The 13,026-nt window shown below is 39.0% G+C and overlaps 2 protein-coding genes across 2 annotated transcripts in view; one reads left to right on the forward strand and one right to left on the reverse strand.

The window, feature by feature from the left end:
• The first annotated feature begins 34 nt into the window (after positions 1 to 34).
• On the forward strand, positions 35 to 1,390 carry lg18h14orf119 (linkage group 18 C14orf119 homolog). Its single transcript, XM_086270935.1, has 2 exons — positions 35 to 693; positions 778 to 1,390. Exons 1-2 carry the CDS (start codon positions 304 to 306, stop codon positions 949 to 951), a joined length of 564 nt encoding a protein of 187 aa, XP_086127061.1. The 5' UTR covers positions 35 to 303; the 3' UTR covers positions 952 to 1,390.
• The window catches only part of LOC147308955 (uncharacterized), a 30,191-nt gene continuing 18,445 nt past the window's right edge, over positions 1,281 to 13,026 (reverse strand). Inside the window, exons 44-75 of the mRNA XM_086270925.1 lie at positions 12,872 to 12,961; positions 12,741 to 12,791; positions 12,558 to 12,647; positions 12,379 to 12,468; positions 12,216 to 12,287; positions 12,020 to 12,082; positions 10,828 to 10,890; positions 10,671 to 10,739; positions 10,478 to 10,561; positions 10,292 to 10,378; positions 9,128 to 9,211; positions 8,969 to 9,037; positions 8,739 to 8,828; positions 8,397 to 8,486; positions 8,224 to 8,313; positions 8,078 to 8,140; positions 7,636 to 7,695; positions 7,480 to 7,548; positions 6,548 to 6,631; positions 6,313 to 6,399; positions 6,148 to 6,231; positions 5,969 to 6,037; positions 5,633 to 5,722; positions 5,452 to 5,541; positions 5,277 to 5,366; positions 5,096 to 5,185; positions 4,936 to 5,004; positions 4,752 to 4,814; positions 2,946 to 3,008; positions 2,707 to 2,853; positions 2,430 to 2,477; positions 1,281 to 2,176 (exon numbers count right to left, since the gene is read on the reverse strand). Of these exons, the coding sequence (XP_086127051.1) occupies positions 1,620 to 2,176; positions 2,430 to 2,477; positions 2,707 to 2,853; positions 2,946 to 3,008; positions 4,752 to 4,814; positions 4,936 to 5,004; positions 5,096 to 5,185; positions 5,277 to 5,366; positions 5,452 to 5,541; positions 5,633 to 5,722; positions 5,969 to 6,037; positions 6,148 to 6,231; positions 6,313 to 6,399; positions 6,548 to 6,631; positions 7,480 to 7,548; positions 7,636 to 7,695; positions 8,078 to 8,140; positions 8,224 to 8,313; positions 8,397 to 8,486; positions 8,739 to 8,828; positions 8,969 to 9,037; positions 9,128 to 9,211; positions 10,292 to 10,378; positions 10,478 to 10,561; positions 10,671 to 10,739; positions 10,828 to 10,890; positions 12,020 to 12,082; positions 12,216 to 12,287; positions 12,379 to 12,468; positions 12,558 to 12,647; positions 12,741 to 12,791; positions 12,872 to 12,961 (3,005 nt within the window). The 3' untranslated portion in view covers positions 1,281 to 1,619. The remainder of the gene's footprint in view (positions 2,177 to 2,429; positions 2,478 to 2,706; positions 2,854 to 2,945; positions 3,009 to 4,751; positions 4,815 to 4,935; positions 5,005 to 5,095; positions 5,186 to 5,276; positions 5,367 to 5,451; positions 5,542 to 5,632; positions 5,723 to 5,968; positions 6,038 to 6,147; positions 6,232 to 6,312; positions 6,400 to 6,547; positions 6,632 to 7,479; positions 7,549 to 7,635; positions 7,696 to 8,077; positions 8,141 to 8,223; positions 8,314 to 8,396; positions 8,487 to 8,738; positions 8,829 to 8,968; positions 9,038 to 9,127; positions 9,212 to 10,291; positions 10,379 to 10,477; positions 10,562 to 10,670; positions 10,740 to 10,827; positions 10,891 to 12,019; positions 12,083 to 12,215; positions 12,288 to 12,378; positions 12,469 to 12,557; positions 12,648 to 12,740; positions 12,792 to 12,871; positions 12,962 to 13,026) is intronic.

Here is a 13,026-nt window from a genome sequence, read left to right on the forward strand (position 1 = left end):
GTTGTATGCGCCACATCTTGCGCAACATCTGCGCAAACCTGACTTCCTACACAGCACAACTAGTTAACTGCACCCCGCTTCCTGTTAGCAGCTCTGGATTTACGTGACTGTCGTTCGGCTTCTCTGCACCTCGACTATGTCGGTAGTGAGTTGATATACGTTTTAAAATAATGGGGAGTCACAACTCCATATCTTAAAGGTAGTTATTAGCTAGCAATAGCGACTTTAAAGTCAGAGCCCGCCCGTTTGTGCTCCTTAAACAAAACGTTAAGCTAAGCTAAATGGATTATTGAGCTGTTTAAGATGTCGTGGTTTAATTATGTCAGTCAAAGCTCAAGTCAACACCAGCCCACTGACAATCAAGGAATTGCAGGCATCCTGTGCAGTTCTCCCAACCCAGTGTTCACGTGCCCTGCAAGTTTCCCTTCTCCCAGCTTGGGTGAATTTCCCCCAGCTCCTCAAGGTGTAGTCAGCCCTCCCAGCCTCGAGAAGCTGTCCTGCGCTTCTCCGAGTGCAGGTCAAGTTAGAGAGCCCGAACCCATCTCCTACGTAACCTTCCAGGAGCAGCGGTGTGTCCTGAGCTGGTTCCAGAGCTGGACTCTCGTTCAGAGGGAGCGGTTTCTCCAGGACCTTCTGGGGAAAGCTGTGCCGGGGAAAGTGTGCACCCTCCTAGACTCACTCAGCACTCTCCAGGTACTTTATGCAAACTTGCAAACACATGGTCTGGAGAGGAGTGCCATTTCTAGTAAATAACTGGCGCTTTCTTCCTCTGTGTAGGTTAAAGACAAACTTCCAAACATCTTTGAATGCCAGCTCCGCCTGTGGACGCAGTGGTTTGAGTCTTGGGGAGAAGAGGAGAGGAATCATTTCCTACACATGCTGGAAGAGCGGGACCCGGATTTTGTTACCCACTTTTACAGGAGTGTAGCGGGTACAGCAGGAAGAGACTGAGCAATGTTTGCATTGTGATAGAAAAGCAAGTAATAAAGGGGTGATGTGTGGTGTGGAAAACACATTCTCTGAGTCTCTTTGTAGAAAATTTAGCCTTCTTGTAGATCGTAGTGTTCGTATACGTTTTGTAAATAAAATTCTGCATGCCTGCTCCGCCGGGTTTTTTTTAAAGTTTTTAATTGATTGACACGAATTTGTAAATAAACAGGTTTAACATCTAGCTGTGGGTTAATATCTAAACAGGCTTAGCTCTTCTGTGAGGCAATTAACACATCTGGAATAACATGGACAAGAAACACTTTTTTTTGATAACGAGAATAAACAAAATATTTTAGTAATGAATTTTATTAATAGGCACCTGCTGAGACACTCAGGGACACCTTACATAGAATCAAATATCAAAATCACAGTATTGATAAAAATAACAGCTGGTAAAAACCATAGAGTTAACAGCATGATTCAAATCAAAGAGAGTAGGCAGACTTAAGGTTGGCTTTAAAGACAGGGAGAGAATGTTGCAAGCATGGTATATTTGTTTTACTGTCTGAAGCATTTAATAGCAACAGTAGCAGAAATATGTGCACTTATTCTTCAGTTATTATTTTATTTCCCATACTCGTAAATGTCACACATTTTGACATGGGTGCGGACAGAACTTCTCGTGACCCTTATTTTATCCAGTCAGTTGCTCCAGGAGTAATTAAAACTACTGGATTTGGAGCGCTGCCATCTTCTACACAGAAATTGACAAATGGATAAATTTTTCCTGTGAAGTGCTGACCTACAAAAGAATACATATGAGTTCTGGACCCTGAATCATAAAACGAGATGGTTCCCTTTTTGTAATCTAGCAGGATACCCAGGGTAACTGGTTGTATCTCAGTAGGAATGGGAACCGTTCTCCTCTGCTCTATAGCTCTGTACTGACCCTGTTTGTCCAGGACTATAGTCCAGTAATCATTGTTTGGATTGAAGGGTATTGATCCCTTTCTTCGAGAAGATTCACTGGTCATCCCAAGGTGGTAACAGGTCTTTCCAGCTACTGAAACCTCCCAGTAATGCTTGCCAGATGAGAAGCCAGTGGCACCTAGGGCCCCCAGAATCACATCAAACCGTCTTGGATTGTTGGGGACGTCTTGTATAAAATCTGCAGTGGACATCTCGGTTTCATCATCAGATAAAACTATTCTTGGGTGCGCTGTGTCTGGATCGAAGGTCATCTTTGCTGTTAAAAGAAACACCATCTGAAATCAGCATGCAGTGAAACAACCCTGATAACACAGATGGCATAATTTAACCTTAATGTGAAAAATGTAAGGGTGTGCTTTAAAGTTATATAGACGTTTTCACACAACAGGCTGTTGTATGCAGCGTGAGTAGTCGTGTATTTTTTTTCATGGCATCTGTGCAGCTTTATTAGCTTTAAACAAAAGTGCAAAGAAAAAGAAAAAAGAAACAAACTTTCGTGTGTGACTCACAGGTATGGATGGTATTTTCTTCTATATGACCTAGTTCCCTTTGAAGCCCTGAGGGCAGAGTAAGAAGAGAATGTCTGTCAGAGGATTTTGTGTCATAACAGTTTACTCTTTGTATGTTTCTGGGCTAAACTAGAAGTTCTACAATTTCCTGAGGTTTGTTTTTCTCAGCTTGCAGGTCTAACAAGAAGATTAAATTATCCAATTAAGAATCTCACATTCACTACTACCCACTTTCCCATATTATACTGAATCTGCTCATTCTGTGGCTTGAACATACTGTCAATATTATTCTGCAGTTTGTTATTCTCCCTGTTCTGTCTTTGTAACTCCTGCTCCAACTGGTTGAGCTTGGCATCCTTCTGATGTAGCTCCTGCAGCTGGCGGTCTGCATCATCATGGCACTGCTGCAAATCTCTTCGCAAGTCTGTTTGATGAAATACATACTTCAGAACCTCAAGGAGTGCATCTGTACAATATATCCACACAATAATAATGTGGTCACATTGGGAATCTTACCTTCACACTCCTCTGGCGGTTGAGAGCAGCACATCTTCAGCTCTGTGACTTCCTGCTTTAGGTCTGACAGAGGGAGAGAGATTAAACATGAACCAGCTAAATGAGAGTCACATTTGGATAGTTTTGGATGTTTTGAGAAATGCATTTATTTGTCCTTGTTTAATTTTAGATGAAAAGATGTCAGAAAGTAAAGTCTATTTATTAAGCACTTTTCATAGACAGACAGTCGCAACATGCTCCAAAGAAAGTACACTCTCTGTCAGTTCCAAGGTTTGATGTTTCCAGACATAAAGAAAATCTGGTTCTTATCATACCAGACAGAAATTAAGTAAATACAACCTCAGATGGACAAAAAGTAGTTCAAAAACAAGAAGCAGTGTGTGGAAAATGAACTACACCATTAGTGAACTACACCACTCTTTCAATGATGAGGATGTAACATCCTGGACAGGGAGGAACGGTGATTTGAGCGTGGAGTCAAGGAGGCCATTTAAGTGAAAAGGGAAAATCATCTCTGAATCGAGAAGGGGGTCTAAGGGTACATCTTTTGCCATCTTACAATGCTGTGATTGCAGCCATTCCCCAACTCTCTGTGAATGGGACTCATGGCCATTGGTCAGTGGTCTTTGATCAGTGGTGGTTGATCAATGGTCATGAGAATTTGCATAATTAAGATTAAGGAACTGACCTCCCAGCCCATTGTTCCTCAGTGGGCTGGTTTCAGTCATTATGCAAATGTACTGTTTATAAGATTGGGGAGACCTGCAGTCAGCTGAGACTGAAGAAGTCACTTGGATGAGTGACGAAACGTTTCTCCCACTAAAAAAAAAACAAACAAAAAACGCCACATCCAGATGAACAGAATCAACTTTGGGAGAACTACACCCTTATTGCTTCCATAGGAATTAGGAGGGTAAGTGGCAGGGTTGAAAGGCCATTTCCAAAAAAAAAAAAAAGTCCCTAATTCTACAGTGAGAGAATCGCGAAAGTGGAAAATATTCAAGACAGTGGCTAGGATATTGCAGCAAATTTACCATGCTATACTCAGAGAAACTGGGGCAAAAAGTGCTACATCTGAGACTCTATAAGCCTCAGTTCACATGTTAAATGTTAAAGTTCATGACAGTAAAACTAGAAAAAGACCGAAAAAGTTGTTTGGAGAAGACTCAAGTGAGAGAGTTTTATTGTGAAATACGGGACAGCCTGATAATCTGTCTAAGGGCCGAGAACAGAGTATCGTTACTGCCGAGCGTAGTAAGAGTTATCAAGGTTAACGTTCATTCACCAGCTATAAAAGCCCCTATTTGTTTACTGCAGCCACAGGACCCGGGCACCTCACAGTCACTGAGTCACTCATAAATGCATCTGTTTTTCCATACAGTGCTTCTGCCTTTTGGTTTAGGTTTTGTTAGGTAAACAATGACGGTGTAATATATCATGTTTTGCAGTTCATCTGTGCTTGTATTTAAGACCCAATACTTTCTTTTTACACTGACTGATTGTATTGCCACTAGCTAGTTAGCTTAACATAAAGACTGCAAAAAAAGGGAAAACAGCTTGCCCGCCTCTATTTCTGCTCAGCAATTTGTCTAATCCATACATGACAAACATCGAGTTAGAAAATAGTCGAGTACATAACAAGTAGAGAAAGCCAGGTTAGCTGTTGCCCATAATTTTCAGTTCCTGTTAGCTAAATGAATGCATTATACTATAAGAGTTAAACAGATGTTTAAATCCAACCCTGATACATGTTTGCGACAAAATATCAAATTAATTTTGTGACTACCTGCAATATAAAATACAAACCTTTGTTTGCAGCTTCAAGTTTTTTATTCTTTGTTTCTTGTGTTTTTAGTTTCTTCTCCACGTCTGACAAAGAAAGTAAAAAAGTACTTTTAAACAGGATTTAAGATCAAGCAGAAATGTGTTGCAGGTCTTCAAAATATTAATGAGATTGACTCTACATGCACTAAATTGTTAAATGACTGACCTTTGATTTTGTCAGATGTCTGCGTTTCAGCCTCTTTCAGTTTCACCCTCAGATCAGCAATCTCCATCACTAGTGGAAATACAAAAAACTGGAATATTATATCGTACTAAAAGGACATGAACAGCATGACACCAAAAAGCAAATTCAACAATATTCATACCATATTTAAAATTCTCTGCATCTATATGCTGAAGTTGACTTTCAGTGTCATCCAGCTGCCTCTCTTTCAACTTTAGTCTCCTTTGAAGGTCTGAAAGTGAGTTGAGATTAATAAACACAACCATTAGCTTAATATACAGGTTACTTCATGCAAAATATAGATTTCAAAGTTTGTTCTGTACCTGCAAGGCTCTTAGTATGAGCCTCTTTGAGGGCTGCTATGTTATTTTCCAGTGGTTTAATTTGCTCGTGAAGCTCCATAATCTGAGCAGCTAAAACAAAACACAAACATTATGGACTCTGATGCTGTTTGATATTTCATCCTTGTTGCTGACTGAACCAGAGCAAAATACTTACACAGATTAGCAATATTTATATCTTTTCTATCCAGCAGGTCTGTCTTTTGTTGTATCTCATTCCTGATGGCCTCCAGTTGATCTTCCAGATCTACAAAAACAGGCAAAAGTGATGTTTTACGTCCTTAAAATATCTGTAGTATTACTATGATCACATCTGAGGAAAGCCCACTGCATCCCACCTTTAATTTGTGCTTCTTGTGTCTCATTCTTCCTGTTTTGTTGCTTCTTCAGTCTTGCTATTTCATCTTGCTGATTCAAGATCTGAAATGCTATTAAAAAAGAAAATCATCTTCATGCATGATCAGTGCATCCAGGTAAGGAAATCCCCGAAAAATTAAGTCTGTTCATCCGGACGTAGCGTTTTCAGTGGGAGAAATGTTCCGTCACTTGAAAACACTCACTGAAAGCACTACATTCAGATAAACAGACTTTTTGTGATAAACATACATGTGCATACATATTAAAGACAAAGAAGAAGAGAGCGAGGGAAGTATTTTATTCTGACTGTTACTCACTCAGCTTAATATTTTCATTCTGTTCATCTTTAATTCCCTCTATCAAAGAATTGAGCTCTTCTTGACGTGCTGGAGAAAAAAAGATGAGGAATGACTTTTTTTTTCCCACCGAATGCATGTATTTTATTTTTTAAGAAGTCATTGCTTTACACTATGTGCAGGTAAGATATGTCACTCACCTTTAATCTTCTCGTCATCTCTATCATTTTCAGCCACAGTGACCAGTTTCTCGATTTCTGTTTGTAGTGCAATAATCTGCAGAACTGAAAGAAGGTTGGAACACTGATAAGTATTTGTACCTCAGTTAGTAATCTGGATTCTTTCAGCAGGTTGTTTGTACTCACGTCGTTGTGGTTGAGTACTTCTCTCTTTCAGCTCTTTTGTTAGTTTGTCCAGCTCCTCGTTCTTTTCATCTATGGCTTTTTGGAGCTCTGCAGAACAGACAAAACTTTGTTATGAGTAAATGTAAATATTTATTTAGCTAATATTAAAGCTGTACAACAACCCTTTAATGTACACCATGTGAATACTGGACCCCAGTAGCGCTGCTTACTTGACTTGACAATGAAACACACTCACCATCAACCTTGGATTTGGACACAGAGTTGTTCATTTGTGCTTTCAGTTGCTCCACTTGCTGAGTTAATGTAGAAATTTGTAGAGCTGAAAGAATCAGTCAGAATAAACATCAGCGTTCACTGTTCTCATCTAAGACACATGAAAATGTGCACAACATCTGCGAATAGTAAAACATTGAGAATGTGGAGAAAGAAATCATGGCAATATTTTTTTTTTGACATATTAAGATATATTCAGATATTTTAATATTCAGATAGTATGATGTCATCATATCACATAGCAACCACCCAGTAAAGGGCTAAAAAAGTTCCTTTTCTTATCAATTATGCTCCTATAAAAACATAAATGTATTTTTATTGCACAACATTAACATCTAGTTTAAATTCAAAAAGTCTGATTGACACCATCCTATTGCAAAAACCTAGCAAGTGGCTAAAAATGACATTTTTTGCCTTTATGCACCTACATGCACCTCCTTTTATTTGGATATTATCTTATTATGAGGCAGCTAGTTTTATTTATATTCACAAAGTTGAATTACACATGCCTACCAACCACCTAGGACCTTGTGAGATTACCCCAACCCCCAATGTGATTAAGTATATCAATCAGCCAGCTGCACAAATAGGCCAAACACTACAGTGGCACTACTGTAGCGTGGGCATGCCATGTAGTAGTAATTATAATAAATAATGCAGTACATTTGCAGCTCTTGCTTGACCATGAGTGACTCAGGCGTTCCCCTAATAACTACAAAATTGCATCATCATGAATTAAACCTTTTTTGTTGAAGGTGATAAAAAGTTAAGTAAAATATGATTTACAGCTTCTAAAATCTTCACTTTTAAATCAATATCATAGGAAAAAAAATGAATATATTATGATGAATTTGACAGCTTAGAAAGTTTTTTATTCAGAGATTCAACACTCACCAAGTGAAGTAACAGAGCTCGATTTGGACTGCAGCTCCTTGATTTTGTCATTCAGGTTTTGCTGCAGATCTGCACAGAGACATTTATTATGGGTGCTGATCACAGACAACAGTTTTCTGTATTTAGCAAGAACAGCAAGTCAAAGATTACACTCACCTGTAATTTTCTGCTTATCATCTGAACATCTTTCTGTCTCGTTCAGTTTTTCCTGCAAGTCTAAGAGAAAGGTTACATTACTAAGCAATAGTCTAGGCATTATTTTTTGATACAGGTCAGCATGAAAGCTCATATTGTTATATTTTGTTGGCTTTCAGTGGGTTTTGACTATGAGTTTGTAAAACTATTAATTCCAGGTTTCTCCAATAATTCAGTTCAGTTCACTTTTATTTATACAGTGCCAAATCACAACAACAGTTGCCTCAAGGCGCTGTGCTTTGGTGACAGAGGGAAGGAAAAACTCCCTTTTAACAGGAACAAATCTCTGGCAGAACCAGGGAGGGGCAGCAATCTGCGGAGACCGGCCGAAACTTGCAAGCATCTTAAAATCAACTTAATCCTTCTTGTTGCAGAAACTTAAACATGCCACGGATGAACTTACCGAGGATCACTTCCTGATCACGAGAATGCTCCAACTCTTTAACCTTCAGTTGTTTTCTGAGATCTAACAAAATGTAAAGTTAGCTTCAGGTGAAGAAGGTATCAGAGGTGATACTTGCTTTTAGAGATCAAAAGAAAAATACTTACTAGAAATTGTAGCAGCACTTTCTTTATCCTCAGCTGTCTTAACTTTTTCAAGGTTTTCAAGTTGGCTTTGCAGATCAGTGATGTTCAAAACTGAGGAACAGAGGAAGAAAGAATCAAAGCAGAACTTTTTTCCTTCATCGTTTCTGCAGACACTGCAGTCTTTCTTGACTTACTCAGGTTGGCATTTTCCTGGTTCTTCTGTTTCAGCTCATTGACATGTTTCTCCAGCTCTCCCTTCTTGGCTGCAAGCTCATTTGTGATCTCTGAGGTCATTTTAAAGAAGTTAAAACAGGTCTATTGGTCAGACACGAGAGATCATCGTACACGTTTTGTACTGTGAATTACAAAAGCTACCAAGTTTCTTTATCTCTCACACTTATTTTGTTTTTTCTACAAGGATGGGGAAAACTAAAACTCTCACTTGCCCCACATCTGACTCCTCTGTGCTTCTGCCTGCTCACTTGTATTTGTCACACTCTTATCACTAGAGGAAAAGCACAATGGGAGATACTTACCAGTTAGCTTACTGGTTTGTAGAGATTCGCGGTTTGACAGCAGATTCTGCAGGTGCTTCACCTGACTCTGCAGATTCAGGATTTTCAGTGCTAAAGCACAAAGAAGCAAAAAGAGTAGTTTGCTATAAGACATGCTGTGAGAGAATTACTTCATGAGAGGGAAAAAGGCAAAAAGAAAGAAAATTCAACTTGTCAGTGAACCTTTGTGCTCACAGTTACTTCATACTCACTCAGTTTGGTGTTATCTCCATCACTGCTGCCTATTTGAGCCATGAGTGTGTCTATTCTGTTTTGTAGCGCTGCAAAAAACAGTGAATTGTATTAATAACATTTAGTCATCTACTATGACTTTGTGTCACCCTCAATCAGCACCTTAAACCTTAAAGTACCTTTTATCCGGTCACCAGCTGTCCCATTCACATCCTTGTTCTGCAGGTCCCATATCTCATTCTGGAGCTCAATGATTTGTAAAACTGAAACAAACAAACATCTGATGAATGACAGGTAAGGTTTGGTTGTGAAATGTTCCTTTTTGACAAAGTTTATAGTTAGGGCTGGATCAAATGACTCTGAGCAGTTACACTGCAACATGCTGAAGCTGCTAGTGTTTCATCTTCACTAACCCGAATCACCTTTTTGCTCTCTGTGCTTATATCCCACTTTGCATTTAATGATTAGTTATTGTTCTGTCTCCCTCTCCTTATCCTCATCCGGTAATGGCAGATGATTTCCCCTCTGCCTGATTCAGCCAGGGGTTTCTTCCTGTTAAAAGGAAGTTTTTCCTTTCCACCATCACCAAGTGCTGTTTTCTGATTGTTCATATACTGTGCTTACACAGTATTTTGAGACAGATGCGACAGGTGAGCAAATTCTTTATGAAACCATTAAAAAGTATCCCAGTTTTTCAACTGTGATGCTTCTTAAGACACAGCAGTTAACATGTCCAAACCAAGGGACTACATGTATTTTCAGTCAGGATGGGTAAATAATGGCATCGTGTGGGAGCTGAAGAACAATAAATTTATTTTTAAAGCAAAGGTAAGTGCTATATAGCTAGCTTAAACAAAGTACCATGCGTAAATCTTATGTTTTGTTGACCTGGACATTTACAGTGTAGAGCCAGAAAAGTTCTAGTAGTATTAATATGTCATATTATTGTCATAATATAACATTAAAGTTAACAAAGTAGTTTTCCAGTGTCAGGTAAATCATTCCTCTTAAATGACTGCCAATGACAGTCCGGATTTCAGTGGAGAAGCAGGGATTTGTGTGATTTGGACTGTGAGGTGTGGTTAGGAGAGGTGTGCTCACGTTTTGCTGCATTTTGGCTAAGTTAAATTTGAAGATAATCAAAGGATGGCTGGAGGGCAAAGGGCCACTGTACTGTTTTGTCCACCAGGTGGGCATGTCCCAGTAGCTCTGACATCACATGGAAACTATGGTTTGGACCAAATGTTGTCAATTGCCCCCAGAGGCTTAGTGTTGCAATAATAGGCAGCGGGTTGTCAGACTGTTTAAACAGTGTTGATCACAGAGTACAGCAGTGCACTCACCCACTCTCGGGTTGGCAAGCAATTCCTCCATTTCTGCAGTCTTAGTAATCAGTTCATCTTGCTTCTTCTCCAGTTGCATCTGCAGCTCTGTGGGGAATCAGAGAGAAACAGATATATGACTTGAGGTCATATTTGTTTCACATTTTTCCTCCAGGAAGTGTGCTGACTATGACAGCTGATACTCACGTGAGATGATTTCTGGATCTTTTGAGTTTGAGATCTGCTCCTTCAAAGCCCTCACTTCAGCCTTCATGTTGATCACATTCAGGACTAACAGAGACAAACGTGAGCAGATATGACGGCACAGATTAGTTCTGAAATATAATGTGAGGATGTGAGCAAAAAAAAAAAAGAGAGACTTTAACTGCACCGCACTCACGCAGAGCAGTTTTGAAGTCTTTCGTTTTGTTCAGTTCTGCAATCTTATCTTCAACTTCAGTCTTCAGCTCTGATTAAAAAAAGAAAAAAAGAAAAAACAGTCATATCAAAAACTCAGGCTCAGAAACTTTCAGGTTGAAGTCAGATTTACAACTTACGGTTTCGTTGTTGCTCGAGTCCAGAGCATTCTTGAGTCTTTAATTGCAGTTTTTTCTCCAACTCTGAATCAAAAGAAACAAACAACTAAAATTGGATCTCTGCACAAAACTCTTTAATATGATGGATATATTCAGAAAAAAACCCCTGATTTGTGTCTTTGTCTTTTTAAAAAAGAGATCTGGAGGACTTACTCAAAACAAATTAAAAGGACTGAAAGCGCCTTTTCCATTAGTCTCTACTGGGATGGGCTCGCCATGACTGCAGGTAATTAAGCTAATGGAAAACTCTGAAAACCGTGGCAAGTTGATCCGAGTAGATACCGGTACTATAAGGGGCTAAAGATTATGTTGTAAATTTTTATCTCAAGATATAAAATGCTATATAATGTGAATGTTAGCTTACCATAAAGATTGGAAAGAAGGGGAAACAGCTAGCCTCCCTAAAGCTAACTACATGATTCCTAAAGACAAATTAACATGTTTTACTTTATTTGTTTAATCTACAGCAAAAGCCTTGCAAAGGAATTACATGTCACACTTATTCTGCTCATGTTCAACAATTACTGTAATCCATATGTGCCAAACAGAGTTGGAAAATAGAAGTAAGCAGATAAATCCAGGCGAGCTGTTGCTCATTAAGAGGATGTGTATTGTTAGCTTAGCCACTGAAGCTAATTTAAGGAAGTCAGACTTGAATTTTGAAATGAAATTATACCAAACTTTTTTTTAGAGAATTTGGCTATATTCCATTCAACACAGTGCAAATGGCTTGTAACTGAAAAACTAAAATGTACAAAAATGGTCCCAGGGCCTCAGAAGGGTTTTAATTGTAGTCTGTGTGCTAAGCTAAGCTAATGAGCCGTTGCATTATACTATAAGAGTTAAATAATAATAATGGATTGGATTTATATAGCGCTTTTCAAGTCACCCAAAGCGCTTTACAATGCCACTATTCATTCACTCACTGGTAGAGGCAAGCTACAGTTGTAGCCACAGCTGCCCTGGGGCAGACTGACAGAAGCGAGGCTGCCATATGTGCCATCTGCCACTCTGGCCAACACTAGTAGGCGGTAGGGTAAAGTGTCTTGCCCAAGGACACAACGACCAGGACAGAGAACCCGGAGATCGAACCGGCGACCTTCCGGTTACAGATACGCTTCCCACGGTCGCCCAACAAAAATAAAATACAAACCTTTGTTTGCAGCTTCAAGTTTTTTATTCTCAGCTTCTTGTGTTTTTAGTTTCTTCTCCACATCTGACAAAGAAAGTAAAAAAGTACTTTTAAACAGGATTTAAGATCAAGCAGAAATGTGTTGCAGGTCTTCAAAATATTTATGAGACTGACTCTACATGCACTAAATTGTTAAATGACTGCAAAAATCTCAAACCTTTGATTTTTTTGTCAGATGTCTGCGTCACCGCCTTTTTCAGTTTCACCCTCAGATCAGCAATCTCCATCACTAGTGGAAATACAAAAAACTGGAATATTATATCGTACTAAAAGGACATGAACAGCATGACACCAAAAAGCAAATTCAACAATATTCATACCATATTTAAAATTCTCTGCATCTATATGCTCAAGTTGACTTTCAGTGTCATCCAGCTGCCTCTCTTTCAACTTTAGTCTCCTTTGAAGGTCTGAAAGTGAGTTGAGATTAATAAACACAACCATTAGCTTAATATACAGGTTACTTCATGCAATATACATTTCAAAGTTTCTTCTGTACCTGCAAGGCTCTCAGTATGAGCCTCTTTGAGGGCTGCTATGTTATCTTCCAGTTCTTTAATTTGCACTTCAAGCTCCATAATCTGAGCAGCTAAAACAAAACACAAACGTTATGGACTCGGATGCTGTTTGATATTTCACTCCTTGTTGCTGACTGAACCAGAACTCATGACTGAACTCGTACCACTTATTGTGTTTCTCTGATTTCTCATGGCCTCCAGTTGATTCTCCAGATCTACAAAAATAGGCAAAAGTGATGTTTTATGTCCTTAAATATTTGTAGTATTACTATGATCGCATTTGAGGAGAGCCCACCTTTAATTTTTGCTTCTTGTGCCTGATTCTTCTTTTCTTCTTCCTTCTTCAGTCTTGCTATTTCAGCTTGCTGATTCAAGATCTGAAATGCTACAAAAAAGGTTTATGCATATATAACAAGAAGAGAGTGAGGGAAGTATTTTACTCTGACTGTT

Source organism: Aulonocara sp. 'chitande type north' Nkhata Bay, linkage group LG18 (genome assembly GCF_057382095.1).
Source record: "Aulonocara sp. 'chitande type north' Nkhata Bay isolate Kocher_YH1m ecotype deep benthic linkage group LG18, A_spYH_male_GT1.1, whole genome shotgun sequence".
Classification (NCBI taxonomy): Eukaryota; Metazoa; Chordata; class Actinopteri; order Cichliformes; family Cichlidae; genus Aulonocara; species Aulonocara sp. 'chitande type north' Nkhata Bay.